This window comes from Megalobrama amblycephala, linkage group LG11, assembly GCF_018812025.1.
Source record: "Megalobrama amblycephala isolate DHTTF-2021 linkage group LG11, ASM1881202v1, whole genome shotgun sequence".
Taxonomy (NCBI): Eukaryota; Metazoa; Chordata; class Actinopteri; order Cypriniformes; family Xenocyprididae; genus Megalobrama; species Megalobrama amblycephala.
Genome location: NC_063054.1, coordinates 10,394,244 through 10,410,646, shown reverse-complemented (window position 1 = coordinate 10,410,646; position 16,403 = coordinate 10,394,244). Strand labels below are relative to the sequence as shown.

The window sequence follows — 16,403 nt, the reverse complement described above, 5'->3', positions numbered from 1 at the left end:
GTAAGCGTGTGTGTGTGTGTGTGTGTGTGTGTGTGTGTGTGGGTGGGTGGGTGGACGGACTGTAATCTGACTCCTCTTCTGCTGTATTTATTAACGAAGCATCGTTCGATATAACCACAGAGAGACGTCAGCACGCCCCTCCTCACAGCGTTCAGTCCGTCAGAGATATTCAAATGACATGTTAAAAGACATGAGGATACACTTCAGCTCCAAATCTCTCTGCTTCATACCTCTGCCTTACCACATGACGAACAGCAATCCAAAAAAGGGAATCTTGAGCAATATCACTTGAACTGGTTATTTTGTATTCTTCAGTTTGACCTAAAGGCACAGAAAGTGTCCACAAAATGAGAGGCGTCGTGACGGTGTGCTGTCTGAGCTTTCTGCTGGGTCTGGTGGCTGTGGTTGAGAGTGATGAAGACTATACTGAGGATGAAGAGATGATCCTGTCTCTAATTCTGCAGGACGACACCCAGCCTGAAGCAGAGAGCAGGCCATCCGCCCAGTTTTACAGGTGCACGAAGGTACTAATCACTCTGTAGGCTTATTACCTGATATTAACTTTGTATTTTTCCTAACTAAACAATTTTTGTTTTTGAAATTTATGATTAGGGAAAGGAAAATGCTGCATATCAAACAGCAAAATTCAGTAATTCATTTTTCTGTGCACTATAGCATAGTGGGCATTTGGACTTAATCACATGAAATTGTTCTTTTTATAAATGTAAAAGAAATGATTCTGATACATGAAGTTTGTTCTCTTTTAAATCAAGCAAAGTGATTTTGCCATGTCTACAGGATGGAGATTTTATTCCAGAAAATTTTATTTTTTTCTAAAGTAGCAGGCACATTGTTAGCTCCAATATATTAATGTGTAATAAGGACACTTTATATGACAAAAAATCCATGGACATCATTATATATATATATATATATATATATATATATATATATATATATATATATTATATTATATTATATTATATATACACACTACCATTCAAAAGTTTGGAAACATTACTATTTTTAATGTTTTCGAAAGAAGTCTTTTCTACTCATCAAGCCTGCATTTATTTGATCAAAAATACCGAAAAAAACAGTAATGTTGTAAAATATTATTACAATTTAAAATAATGGTTTTGTATTATAATATACTTTAAAATATAATTTATTCCTGTGATGCAAAGCTGAATTTTCAGCATCATTACTCCAGTCTTCAGTGTCACATGATCCTTCAGAAATCATTCTAATATGCTGATTTATTACAAACGTTGTGCTGCTTAATATTTTTTTATAATGTGATACTTTTTTTCAGGATACTTTGATGAATAAAAAGTTAAAAAAAGAGCAGCATTTATTTAAATTAAATCTTTTGTAACAACATACACTAACGTTCAAAAGTTTGGGGTCAGTATTTCATTCTTTTTTTTCTTTCTTTCTTTCTTTCTTTCTTTCTTTTGGAAGAAATTAATACTTTTTTTCAGCAAGGATGTGTTAAATTGATAAAAAGTGATAGTAAAGATTTATATTGTTTTAAAATATTTCTATTTTGAATAAATGCTGTTCTTTTTGACTATTTATTCATCAATGAATCCTGAAAAAAGTATCACAGTTTCCAAAAAATATTAAACAACGCAACTGTTTCCAACTTGGTTGATAATAACTGAGTATCAAATCAGCATGTTAGAATGATTTCTGAAGGATTTTTTTTGACACAAAAGACTGGAGTAATGGCTGATGAAAATTCAGCTTTGCATTACAGAAACAAATATATATTTTAAAGTATATAAAATAGAAAACCATTATTTTAAATTGTAATAATATTTCACAATATTACTGTTTGTTTCTGTATTTTTGATCAAATAAATGCAGGCTTGATGAGCATAAGAGACTTCTTTCAAAAACATTAAAAATAGTAATGTTTTCAAACTTTTGAATGGTAGTGTATATACTCTCTCTCTCTCTCTCTCTCTTTATATATATATATATATATATATATATATATATATATATATATATATATATATATATATATATATATATATTACAAGCATGTTTTTGAGATGGGCCATTCTGCAGAATTGGTACAAAGTCAAGAGTTGGAAACGTCAGGAAAAAAATTTCTTTTTCCACAAATTCTGTATGTATGCAAATTGTATAATATCAAAGGTACACATTTCTAGTAATTGTGCAGTTAATTCTCATAATTTATTTTCTGAATATTTTGGAATATTTTTCCTCTCCCCAAATTTGGCACTACTGAAACAATAATAAATAATTTAATAAGAAGGGTCACATTGACCTATTAAGATTTTGTTTACATTTACCTTGTAAATATATTTTTTACTATTTTTTTTTTTTAAGTTTTCACTGGTAAATCAATAACGATTACAATTTTAACAATATTTCAAATGCAATTTATGAGATTTGTTGTATTTTGAATCCAATCTTTCTTTGCAAAAGTCAAAGTTTATCATACTGATTTCAAAGTGAAGGATTCATTAGTTTGAATATACCGTGAACCAAACACTATAATAACATATTAGTTAATAATTCAATATACTTTATTTTTGACAAAACATCCCATGTTTCGGTCGTGACTGCACATTTGCGATAGTGAAAGTAATGTAGCGACCACATCACATTACAGAATTTTAACTGGCATGCTAAAACACCACTAAAACATATTAAAACATTGATGATTTTAATAACTGTTCTAAAATTTAGTTAATTTTCCCCCAAAGAAATGATTGTGTTCCCTTTTGTCACTACAAGCACAATGATGACATGTTTTAGTCATGACTGTTTCGGTAGTGACAATTTTAGATACCTTTGAGCCTAGCTCAGAGATGATAATCAGCACATGGTTACCTTGCACAGTTCTGAACAGCTGTACACACATAACAACTAAATTTTATGGAATAACTCCCAAAAAAGTTTGCTTAATTGCAGAAAAAAAGGTGTTTAGTAGTGACGTTCCTTAAAGTTACACACAGAGTTACATTCAGACATTTGAACACATTTAACTCAAAATGATGGACTCTATCTACTATGAGAGAGAGGGACACAGGAATATTTCCTGATCAAAAATGTATTAGTGTGGATAAAATCAGTCTCAGCCAATGGATTAAAACATACACTGTTTCAGTAGTGACATGAAAATGCGGGACACATTTTTCATGATTTAAAAATAAAATATAAAATAAATATATATATTTTTTAACTTCACTTCTTTAAAAAAATCCAAAATATATTTTTAAAAACAACAATGGAAAAAATTGCAAAAAGTATTTCAATATTTTCACAGGTTGAAATGTATGGGTTAGGGTTCAGGACAGCCACCTCCCTATTGACAGTATCCAATAAATGATGATTTTATATATATTAAGCTTACTGAATCAAATACTTTGTGTGCTTTACGCACAGGACGCGTGGCGCATGCCGGGTCAGTATATAGTGGTGATGCGGAACGGGACGCACGTGAACCAGGTGGATCGCACCGTGCGCAGACTCCGCGCAAAAGCCGCAAAACGCGGATACCTGATAGAAATACTTCAGACTTATTCTGGGGCCTTCCATGGGTTTCTGGTGAAAATGAGCAGCGATGTTCTTCACATGGTAATTAACAGACATTATTGCACAATAATGCTCTCAGTTTCATATTTTATATTTTAGAAAGTTTGAGCTGTATTATGGACTGAAAAAAAAAAAAAAACTTGAACTGGAATTAAAATAATTCTTCAGTTATTGTGTCTTTTTCGTTCCATTGCATGTGTTTTTGGCAGGCAGTAAAGCTGCCCCATGTGGAATACATTGAAGAGGATTCCTCCATCTTTGCCCAGAGCATCCCATGGAACCTGCAGCGCATCCTTCAAAACAAACACGAGCCTGGAAAATACTCACCACTTAGTGAGCTAAAGTCTCCTCTCTCTCTTTAAATGCTTTGTAAATGCTTTTTAGGGTAATAAAATGTTTAATCTTCAATCTTCAATCCCTGTTCTTCATGTGTTTTGCCATTTATGGTCTGTTGAGCCGTCATGCTTGTGTTTATGCAGATGATGGCGCAAAGGTGGGAGTGTATCTCTTAGACACAAGCGTTCAGGTGACTCATCGTGAGATTGAGGACAGGGTTATGGTGACGGACTTCAACAGTGTGCCAGAGGAGGATGGGGTCAGAGTTCACAGACAGGTTGGTGAATGTAATTAAATGTTTTATGACATTTTTTAGTGCTAACGAGAAGCATATGTCCATCACCCACAGGCTAGTCAGTGTGACAGTCATGGGACGCACATAGCGGGAGTGGTCAGTGGACGGGACTCGGGTGTAGCTCGAGGTGCCAGCGTGAACAGTGTCCGAGTGTTGAACTGCCAAGGCAAGGGTACCGTGTCAGGAGCTTTGGCAGGTAACACATAAATAAATAATGAATAAATACAATTAAATAAATAAAAAACATAATATTATATTTTATAAAAAACTCTATACAGTATATTATATATTACATATATATAAACTTGGCAATATAAATATAAAATGGCAATACAAATATAAAATTTGGCAGGTAAACCAAAACATAAATGATAATTAATATACACACACACACACACACACACACACACACACACACACACACACACACACGTACGTACGTACGTACATACATACATACATACATACATACATACATATATATATATATATATAAATTCATATTAATAAAAACACACATATATATATATATATATATATATATATATATATATTTTTTTTTTTTATTAATATTATGTATTTATTTTTATGATTTGGTTTTATATATATATAACCAAATCATAAAAATAAATACATAATATTAATAAAAAAGCAAACAAATATATATTCATATTAATAAAAACATATCACATATATATATATATATATATATATGTGATATGTTTTTATTAATATGAATATATATTTGTTTGCTTTTTTATTAATATTATGTATTTATTTTTATGATTAATAAAAACATATAATCATATATATATATATATATATATATATATATATATATATATGATTATATGTTTTTATTAATATGAATTGATATATATATATATATATATATATATATAGAAATAAAAACAATATAACAACCTTTTTAATATTTAATATTAACCTTTAATAATTTAATACTATAAACTGCAATGAATTTATATAATAAAATATTTATCATATTTAATATTAGTATTAACCCCTAATTAATTTAATATATGCAGTGAGTATAATATAATATAAAACCTTATTAATATTTATTATTAATATTAACATTAACATTATTTATTAAATATAAAATAAAAAATAAAAACATACCGTCAGGAGCTTTAGCAGGTAAACCAAACATAAATAATAAAAAAAAAAAAAAAATAATAATAATGATTTTATATTTTATATATATATATATATATATATATATATATATATATATATATATATATATATATATATATATATTATAGTAATTTTTTTTAATATTTACTAGTGGGTGCAGGACACTATATAGTTCATTTATGTAAGTGAGGATAGCAAAATTATACCCATATTATATCCAAAAATTCTTCATACAGTGGACTACCAGTAAAATTGATAAAAAATTGGAACCAGAAATTATTCAGACAATTTGACCTGACCATGTTTTGCTTAAGTTTTATTTGACATAATTAAGAGTAATTTTTTCTGACAGTTTAACTCTGAAATCTTGATAATCATATTTTATTACCGTTTTTTTTAAAACTATAGTGAATAAACTGTATTAATGAATGAAATGTTCAAGGTGTCTAAATAAATTTTGGTTTGACTGTATATATATATATATATATATATATATATATATATATATATATATATATATATATATATATATATATATATATAAAAAAAAAAAAAAAGGAAAAATAATAAACAAGAAACTATTTATTATTAAATAATAAGCAGTGTCATGAGCTTTGGCAGGTAAACAAACAAACAGTAAATAAAAATATTATATTATTATTTTACACAACTCTGTTACAGGTCTGGAGTACATCCAGTCATCTCTGATGTCTCAGCCTATCAGACCCGTGATCCTACTGCTGCCATTTGTAGGGGGATTCAGTCGCACCCTCAACGCTGCCTGCAGGACAATGGTTGAATCTGGTGCAGTGCTCATTGCTGCAGCCGGTAACTACAACGATGATGCGTGTCTGTACTCACCAGCCTCAGAGCCCGAGGTACCGGCCTGAGATTACAATGGGTTGAATCCTTCAGAAAAGCATTTGCTTGTCAGTATAATTGGTTTTGCCATCATTTGTTCCCCTGCTGCAGGTGATAACAGTAGGGGCTGTTAATTTTGCCGACCAGCCGTTGAGCACTGGGAAGACAGGCACCAACGTGGGCCGCTGCGTGGACGTGTTTGCACCCGGGGATGACATCATCAGTGCATCCAGCGATTGCTCTACCTGCTTCACTACCAAGAGCGGAACGTCACAGGCAGCGGCACACGTCGCTGGTTAGCACACACGTTCAACAATTCATACTATTATTCGTGTGTATTATTAGATGGATGAGAGTATATTTTATCAGTCCGTCCAGACCAGCTCAGGTCTGTGTGTGTTTTCAGGTGTAGCGGCGGTGCTTCTGAATCTGAGTCCAAACTCCAGCTCTGCTCAGCTTCTGCAACAGCTCCTCTATCATTCAGTCAAACAGGTCATTAACCCAGAGTCTCTGCCACAGGACCACCGTCTCACTACACCCAACATGGTGGTCGCCCTGCCCGACCCCACCTCCACACCCACAGGTCAGAGTTCATGAGTAAAGCTTCTACAACAGTAATAATATGGACTGATATTACAGTCTGATGTATGATAATTTTAATACCATAATTAGCAGTTTGCAGTCAATTTCTAATATAATGTAATATAACAACCCTTTTAATATGTAATATTAACCTTTAATAATGTAATACTATAATTAGCAGACTGCAATGAATTTAAATAATAAAATAATTATATTTAATATTAAAATTAATGCCTAATTAATTTAATGCTATATTTAGAGTGCAGTGAATATATAGTAATATAATATAATAAAATATAATATAATATCATATCATATAATATAAAACCTTATTAATATTTATTATTAATATTAACCATATTTATTGTTTTACTGGTTTATTTACATACTAATTGTGTATTGAGTAGTGACTTTAATCACGTAACATTTTAATATTATATTTAGCAGACTGCACTGAATTAATATAATATAATATAATATAATACCTTATTCATATTTATTATTAATATTAACTATATTTATTGTTTTGTTTTACTGGTTTATTTACATACTAATTGTGTATTGAGTAGTGACTTTAATCACGTAACATTTTAATATTATATTTAGCAGACTGCACTGAATTAATATAATATAATATAATATAATATAATATAATATAATATAATATAATATAATATAATATAATATAATATAATATAATACCTTATTCATATTTATTATTAATATTAACTATATTTATTGTTTTGTTTTACTGGTTTATTTACATACTAATTGTGTATTGAGTAGTGACTTTAATCACGTAACATTTTAATATTATATTTAGCAGATTGCACTGAATTAATATATTATATTATATTATATTATAATAGCTTAATCATATTTATTATTAATATTAACCATATTTATTGTTTTGTTTTACTGGTTTATTTACAGTCAAATTGTATATTAATAGTGACTTTCATCACGTAACATACTGTACATACTACAATTTAATTGCATTATTTTCTTCCCTGAAAAACATTTTGGAACAGTTTAACTTACAAAATAGTATTAAACAGTTTTTGGTAGTCTGTTACTGGCCCAGGCTTGTTTATGTGGATGCTTTTGCAGTTTAAAACTAGTGTTGCCATGATGGGTAACTTAAACACTATAGAAGTGGCCAAAACATATCTGTAACCATTAAGGTGGTGTTGTGTATTTTTAATGAGGTTGCCACTCCTTCTGTGTTTTCTCACAGGAGAGGATCTGCTCTGTAGATCGGTTTGGTCTGAGAGGTCAGGCGCTTCAGGTTTCGCCACAGCAGTGGCCCGCTGTCGCCAAGGTGAAGAGATACTGAGCTGCTCCAGTTTCTCACATAACGGCGCGAGAGCTGGAGAAAGATTGGAGGTCATTATCAGAGAAATTTAGTTCAGTATCCTCAAAAAATACAGTTTAAACTGTCAACCTGATGCAAGTCTCTACTCTACACCAGAGAGTAAGTGAAGCAGAGCAATGTTTAATCATTTTCTTTCTGACAGGTGAGTGATGGGCAGAAAGAGTGTGTTGCTGTCAATGGGAATGGAGGGCAAGGAGTGTTTGCTGTAGCGCGCTGTTGTACGGGCCATAAAGCTCAGTGCCAGATAATAGAGAGTCCCGAGAGAGGCGCGGACGCAGAATGTCCCCCAGACCATCAGCTGACAGGTGACAGATGGTTTCGCACTGCAGCGTTTTTCATAAATTCAATAAATTGTGATTAATTAATGAAATGTTCTGGGTTCAGTGGAAGTTCAGACAATAATTTCACTCTGAAAAAGTCCTATATAAAAGGTTCTTTCATTAAAATACTGCTAAAAATAATTGAAATACACAACAAAGTAAGTTGATTCACATTGTATGACAGAGTCTGAACTTTGCCAATATTTATCTTATATACAGACATTTTACTAAAAATACATTCAGCCGTCGCTCACAAAATGAATTCAACGGGTCATCTTGTTAATGTTATAAATTATTTGTCATTACCGATTAAAGAGTATCTGGCGCCACCGCACGGTTAAATAAACGGTTAAATTAAAAAAGCCTTCAATGTTTACAGTGCATGGAATGGTGCGCTGTGATTGGTTGAGCGGAAAATTTAATCGCATATATATCATACACATATATATTAATCACATATTTATCACATTTTTTAGAAAAAGGAGACTGGCGTTTGTCGCGTTTTGGAAAGAAAGGGAGAAAACATAACAGAACGACATGATGGATAATCGCATTTTGCGCAAAATTAATAAATGACTTTTCAATACCGACCAGATACAATACTGAATTTGGCGGAAACTTTTTTTTTAAATGGCGTTTATCGCGTTTTGGAACTAGACTCTTCAAATAGTTTTTTAAATAGACATTTTAATCTTGCGCATTTGTTTTGAAATGATTCTGCTTTCAGTTCCTGCTGTCACTGCTGCTGAAAATGCTTTTTATTAACCGAATGACATTTTATTAACCTTGATTGTCTTTGTGTACATTTCTAGTCACGTTTTTATAGAATGTGACAACTGTCATCTTTCCCTGCAGGCTGCAGTTCTTCCTCTTCATCTGGAGATGTATCAGACTCTGATCGACCTCTACATGGCAGCCGCAGGGCATGTCCTGCTAAAAGGGGTGTAACATCATATGCCTCCTGCTGCCACTCGTCCTCTCTGGAGTGTCATCTGAAAGAACACGACCCCACAGGGCTCAGCGAACAGGTGACTTACTATCACAAGAAGTTTCCATTGACTCAGTGAACACAAAAACAAATGCACGGCTTCTAACATTTATACAAGTAGCAGTTTAACTCCTGAATCTCTTGTACAACTGTCGATTCATTGAAACCGGACTTAAAAGGGTTAGTTCACCCAAAAATGAAAATTATTCCATGATTTACTCACTTTCAAGCCATCATGTATATGACTTTCTTTTTTCAGCCGAACACAATCTGAGTTATATACACTACCGCTCAAAAGTTTAGGATCGGTAAGATTTTTAATGTTTTTAAAAGAAGTTTCGTCTGCTCACCAAGGCTACATTTACTTAATTAAAAATACAGTAAAAACAGTAATATTGTGAAATATTATTACAATTTAAAATAACTGTTTTCTATTTGAAAATATTTTAAAATGTAATTTATTCTTGTGATGGCAAAGCTGAATTTTCAGCATCGTTAATCCAGTCTTCAGTGTCACATGATCCTTCAGAAATCATTCTAATATGATTTGCTGCTCAAGAAACATTTATTGTGTACAGATGTATAAAATATTTGTGTACAATATTTTTTTTTTCAGGATTCTTTGATGAATAGAACGTTCAAAAGAACAGTGTTTATTTGAAATCTAATATTTTGTAACATTATAAATGTCTTTACTGCCACTTTTGATTGATTTAATGCATCCTTGCTGAATAAAAGTATTAATTTCTTTAATTTCTTTTCAAAATAAAAATAAAAATTCTTACTGACCCCAAACTTTTGAACGGTAGTGTATAATGCTACAGAAGCTTTGTATTTCAGATAAATGCTGTTCTTTTGAACTTTCTACTCATCAAGGAATCCTGAAAAAAAAAGTACACAACTGTTTTCAACATTGATATTAATAATAAATATTTCTTGAGGAACTAATCATCTTATTAGAATGATTTCTGAAGGATCATGTGACACTGAAGACTGGAGTAATGATGCTGAAAATTCAGCTTTGCCATCACAAGAATAAATTACTTTGTAAAATATATTCAAATAGAAAACAGATATTTTAAATTGTAATAATTTTTCACAATATTACTGTTTTTACTGTATTTTTAATTAAATAAATTAAGCCTTGGTGAGCAGACGGAAATTCTTTTAAAAACATTAAAAATCTTACCGATCCCAAACGTTTGAGCGGTAGTGTATATATATATAAAAATATATCCTGGCTCTTACAAGCTTTATGAATGATGGGGTACCCAAGATTTTGAAGCCCAAAAAAGCACATCCATCCATCATAAAAGTAATCCATATTAATAAAGGCCTTCTGAAGCAAAGCTCACATTTATAACTTCAGAAAAAGTCATATACACCTAGGATGGCTTGAAGGTGAATAAATCAAGGGATAATTTTTATTTTTGGGTGAACTAACCCTTTTAAAGTGATAGTTCACCCCAAAATGAAAATTCTGTCATCACTTACTCTCATGTCGTTTCAAACCCATAAGACTTTTGTTCATCTTCAAAATACAAATAAAGATTTTTTTTAATGTTTAAATTTTTCCCCCATTGAAAGTCTATTTACCCAAAACTCTGACGGTTCAAAATGTTCATAAAGAGATTGTAAAATAAATGCTTGAGCTTCCGTTTACCATATTTCAGTGCTCTGTGTAAATAAAATCATATAAAATAATTATGTCTCTTCAGAAGACTTGGAATAAACCACCCAATTCATATGGATTTCTTTTACCATCTCTTTATAAACACTTTGGGTGAACAGACTTTCAATGAAGGGAAATCTCTCAGATTTCATTAAAAATATCTTTGTGTTCCAAAGATGAACCAAAGTCTTATGGGTTTTAGTGAGTGTGAATAAATGGCGGCAAAATGTTAATTTCTGGGTGGTCAAACTAATGTGTGGTCAAATTTACTGCTGTTCATCGAATTTTTGTGGGCAAAATCCTGTCATTTCAATGGGAATGTTCGTGCTGGTTTTGCATGAGCGCAAAAGAATGAAATTTTGCATCAGGTTCAGTTGGTCATACTACTAACCTGCATTATCTCTTTTAGGTGGAAGTTTCATGCGAGGACTCCTGGACACTGACAGGCTGTCAGGCTCTTTCGCGTGGTTCTGTCACTCATGGGGCATTTGCTTTAGGAAACACTTGTGTAGTTCGTACATCTGGAGGAGATAAAGGCGCTGCCGCCATCGCCACCTGCTGCAGGCACCGCCCATCCGACCAGCCGCGTGACCACTGAAGGCCACCTTGATTCCTAACGGGATGTTGTGTTCCTCTTTCCTCCCTTCTCTAAACACATAACCAAGGACATAACTGCTATAACACGTAGAATAGTTGGAGGCGTGACACAAGCGAGTTAAATTCTGCCACTACGGAATATTACATGATGGAGAGGAGCAATGGTTATGGTTATATCCAGAACCAGTTACAAGCTAGACACGCTAAAACACTTTAAAATAGGCCTTTAGACTGCAAAACACATTTTAAATAAGGATGCACTGACCAATTCTGACCTATACCAATAATTATAATATTATGGCCCATATAAAATTAATGACTATTTTGTTTAAATAAATTAAACACTAATAAAATCATTTGAAATGCTACAAGTGAATTTAGGCTTCATTGAAGTATGGACATTCATTTTGAAATTTGAGAAAGATTACATTTAACAGTGTTATTAAATAATTCATTTTTAAAGATTGGCTTAGATGATGGCAAAGGTAATCTAAATTTAAAAATAGAGGGATCAAGCATGTACAAAGACATGCAATATTGGCCGATATATTTAAAATATGGACCAATACAGATAAATGAACAAACCTCCAATATTGGTAATACTGATAATACTGAAAACACTGTATTTAGTCAGCACTTTTCATTTCGATATTTACACATTCTGAAATGAACAAGATCTGTTTTTTCTATATTTTGGAAAGAGCACTATCTACTATTATGCATGTACACTGTTTATAAGAGTTTAATTCTTTTTATAAATGTATATTTTTACATTACAAGTATTATACAAACTTTATGTGAGTAATAGTCTAAAATCAACTTCAGACTTGACACGTACAAAGTGACACAATCTGTGAAAGTTGTGCATTCCAGTTTTTCCTTTTTTATATCAAATGTTTTCATTGTCCAAACTCTGATGTACAAATTAAAATGTGGTTTTAACATGCATTAACAGATTCCTTTACACATCATACACACTCGCAGCAGAAATGAATCAAAGAATCCCCAGTTATTAAAAACTCTTCAAGCATCTTCAACCCTGTCCTGACACCCAGCTTAAAAACGCAAGCCTCGTCGCAGATCTGCCGAGTGGTTGGTACAGCATCTACAGGTGTAGGAAAGGTTTAAAAAAGATTGATTGGAGGGAGGAGGATCAGACTTGATGATAGTTTTATCACACCCTGTTCACTCAAGTACACTGTACTTCAAAGAAGACTCTACAGCACTGAGTGTAAACTGTAGTTTCTTATGGGCTCCTTCAGTCAAAATCGATTTAGGCAGCTGAGCTGAAATTAGTGTGATATCATTGCGAATGTGCATATTCCAGCAAAATAAGAAAGATGCCTTGAGTTCAGGCACCGATCTGATGAATTGTCAATGCCTTCAGCCTGAAACATTTAGAAAAACTCCTCTGGTCATCCAAAAACCTGTTTAACTAATTGTCCCAAACGCCAACCACATCTGCGGCGGTGAATTAACAATGAATCTTTTACTGATTCAAAGTATAAAGGCAGTTGTGAGTACTGCAGTGTTTCGCTGACTATAAGAGGCTGACACCAAGAGAAAGAGTCAAAAAGTCAAATACCCTTCTGAAAATGAAGAAAAAAAAAAAAAGTTTAAACCAGCCTTAACAGGTTGGCTGGTTTTAACTGGTCGCCCAGTCCGACCAATCTTGAGTTAAAGTGCCCAAAACCACTCTAAAACCAGCTAACCACTCTGGTCCTATTGAGAAAAAAACAAAACAAAAGACATTAAACCAGTTTAAGATGGTGTGCTGGTTTTACCCGATCACCCAGCCAGACCAATCAAGAATTGAAGTGATCGAAAAACCCCTAAAACCAGATAAACAGGCTTTCTCTGCTGAGAAAAAAACATCTTAAACCAGCCTTAAGTGGTTTGCTGGTTTTATCTGGTCGCCCAGCCTGACCAATCTTTTGTTAAAGTGCTCAAAACCACTCTAAAACCAGCAAACCAGGCTGATCCTGTTGAAAAAACATGTTAAACCAGTTTAAGACGGTATGCTGGTTTTACCTGATCACCCAGGCAGACCAATCAAGAGTTCAAGTGCACGAAAACCCCCAAAACCAGATAAGCAGGCTTTCCCTACTGAGATAAGACATCTTTTCTTAAACCAGCCTTAAGTGGTTTGATGGTTTTTTTCTGGTCTTCCAATCTGACAAATCCGAGTTAAAGTACCCCAAATCAATCTAAAACCAGCAAACCAGACTAGCCCTCTTTGAAAAAAAAAAAAACATGTTAAACTAGCTTAAGATGGTGTGCTGGTTTAATCTGATCACCCAGCCAGACAAATCAAGTCTGGTGGACGAAACCCCCCAAAAACCAGATAAGCAGGCTTTCTCTGCTGAGAAAAAACATCTTAAACCAGCCATAAGTGGTTTGCTGGTTTTAACTGGTCTCCCAGCCAGACAAACTTTGAGTCAAAATCACTCTAAAACCAGCAAACTAGTCTGGCCTTGTTGAAGAAAAAATGAGTTAAACTAGTTTAAGATGGTATGCTGGTTTTACCTGATCACCCATCCAGACCAATCAAGAGTTTAAGTGCCCCAAAACCCCTAAAACCAGCTATCAGGCTAAAAAAAACATCTTTAAGCAGTCTTCAAGTTGGTTTCTGGCCACTAAACCAAGCTGAACACCAAGCCAGGCTGGGAGACCAGCAGAAACCAGCTAAGACCAGCATATCTGCTTAGGCTGGTTTAAGATTTTTTTTTCTCTCAACAGATGGTGGACCAGCGTGTTTCAGCTTTGGCTGGTTCACTCGGCTCTTTTCCACCAAGAGACTCTCTCACACATGCAAACATGCAAAGAAGAACGTCAAAAAAGCGTCAACGTGAAAGTTTCCGAAAAACCAAACAAAGAGCAGGTGACTGTGAGGTAAAAAGCAGCACTCTTTCAGCAAACGTTTGTGTGAGGTGGTGTCGAGGTCTTTCCGCTGTAAACATTGAAGCAATGTCGCTAAGTGTTCTAGTCTAAATACAAAATGAGCAGCAAACGGCAGATGAATCACCCTGCGGACTCCCTGAAAGAGAGACATCACAGGCCCGGCTCAAACAAGCGACCGTGACGCACGAGATGCCGCCTGTGTCCTCATATGGCGCTCTGAGATGAGCGCGGCCGAGCGTATGTGTGTGCGTTGTTATCGTAATGTTGAGCGAGTTCAGGCATTTGTGTAGCACGGTTTGTCTACTGGTTTGTCTCAAGACGAGGATGCGAACAGCGCAGGGGACGAGTCGAGTAAAGGCACTTTACTACTCTTTGACAACTTCCCATCCCTTAAACAACCTCTGTCTTACTCTTTTCCCCTCTCCCTTCATCCCCTTTCTGCCCGATCCTCGCCCCGTCATTCTATCGCATAAGGCAGACTGAACGGAAATGATGCAGGCAAATGAACCAAAAAAAAAGGACAAATTTGGCAAAATGAACCCTGAAAAGTGTCTTCACGTACTAGACCTTCATACCAGAGACAACATCAAAACAGATGAACAGAAATAGTGAGATGACACACTGCTGATTGTAGCACTCATTGTCTTTCAGGAGGAAGAAACCTTCATTGGACAGTAGCATCTCTGTGTGTTGCATATGTGTATCTTCTGATGCGATGTGTCTTCCGCTGTAAAGTCTGTCCCCCATGTCCACCATCGTATTTCTCTGTCTAGCACTTGCGTAAACAGCTTGTGTCTTCTGCTGCACGCTGTTCCTATCCAGCGGTTCCTATCCAGAAAGTCAAGGATGGACAGAGCAGTGAGGGACATGTGTGTCCAATTGTCTCCACGTGATGAATCGGTCACAAGCTGAATTCAAATATAAAGTGCATTTAAAAATACCAGCAAGAATGAGAAGGGGAAAAATGGTGTGATTATTTGACTCTCAGAGACTTGGCAAGTTCCTCTTTTTTTTTTCGAATAGATTTGAGGCACCTCTCAAACAGATCCAGAAAAAAATAAAGAAAATCAGTAAAGGATTCTTAAAAATATTATTTTACATTTGAAATTACACTTATGGAACACATCTTTACATTTCTCATGAACAGTATCTACTTAATTACATTGGCAAATATACGCTGACTGATTTCGTTTAAAACACCCCGTCTGGCACCATAGTAGTAGTTCTGCGTAAAAACGTGAAATGAAAGCCTCCGTTTTTAAGTCCCGTTTGTCTGACAAAACGCATCGAGTCAGATGAAACATCACAATAACTTGCAACTCTAATTTCATCCAGCCAGTCTTTAACCACCAGAAAAAAACAAAACAAAACAAAAAAAAAAAACCGAGATATTTGCGTCTGGTCACGTCTCCGGCGAGGCGGCCTGAAGAGTGAGTGCTCCGGTGGACCCTTTGGCTCCTTCTGGTCGGTCCATTTCCAGTCCCTAGAAGATCAAATGCAGTTTTCTGATTGTGTGTTTAGAGCCACGACATCTTTCCGTTGGAGAGAACTTTTTTTGTGTTGTTTTGATGTGCACAAACAATGAGAAACGTTAGGGGTCAACATCTTCTAGATCACTCCGAGAATCACCCAACATCATTGGGGATTCAGATCCCTGAGAGAAAGAGGGAGAAATGGTGACACGGTAAATATAATTATTTATTAAACCTCTAGGATGTTTTAACATAATATTTGATAGGGAT

General features: G+C 34.0%; 2 protein-coding genes across 4 annotated transcripts in view; one reads left to right on the top strand and one right to left on the bottom strand.

The window, feature by feature from the left end:
* The first annotated feature begins 52 nt into the window (after window positions 1-52).
* On the top strand, window positions 53-12,708 carry pcsk9 (proprotein convertase subtilisin/kexin type 9). The gene is made up of 12 exons (XM_048208616.1): window positions 53-524; window positions 3,427-3,618; window positions 3,786-3,909; window positions 4,056-4,189; window positions 4,262-4,403; window positions 6,047-6,243; window positions 6,338-6,521; window positions 6,633-6,809; window positions 8,046-8,194; window positions 8,326-8,488; window positions 9,359-9,531; window positions 11,573-12,708. The coding sequence occupies exons 1-12, from the start codon at window positions 348-350 to the stop codon at window positions 11,759-11,761; spliced, it is 2,001 nt and encodes a 666-aa protein (XP_048064573.1). The 5' UTR covers window positions 53-347; the 3' UTR covers window positions 11,762-12,708.
* Window positions 12,621-16,403, bottom strand: part of usp24 (ubiquitin specific peptidase 24) — a 94,853-nt gene continuing 91,070 nt past the window's right edge. For all 3 annotated transcript variants that reach the window (XM_048208611.1, XM_048208612.1, XM_048208614.1), the window contains one exon: window positions 12,621-16,315. In XM_048208611.1, the coding sequence (XP_048064568.1) occupies window positions 16,253-16,315 (63 nt within the window). In that variant the 3' untranslated portion in view covers window positions 12,621-16,252. The remainder of the gene's footprint in view (window positions 16,316-16,403) is intronic.

Coding starts and splice junctions, on each gene's coding strand:
- pcsk9 (XM_048208616.1), top strand. CDS start 348: ATGAGAGGCGTCGTGACGGTGTGCTGTCTGAGCTTTCTGCTGGGTCTG. Junction 3,619..3,785: donor GCAGCGATGTTCTTCACATG/GTAATTAACAGA, acceptor TGTTTTTGGCAG/GCAGTAAAGCTGCCCCATGT. Junction 6,522..6,632: donor GGCAGCGGCACACGTCGCTG/GTTAGCACACAC, acceptor GTGTGTTTTCAG/GTGTAGCGGCGGTGCTTCTG.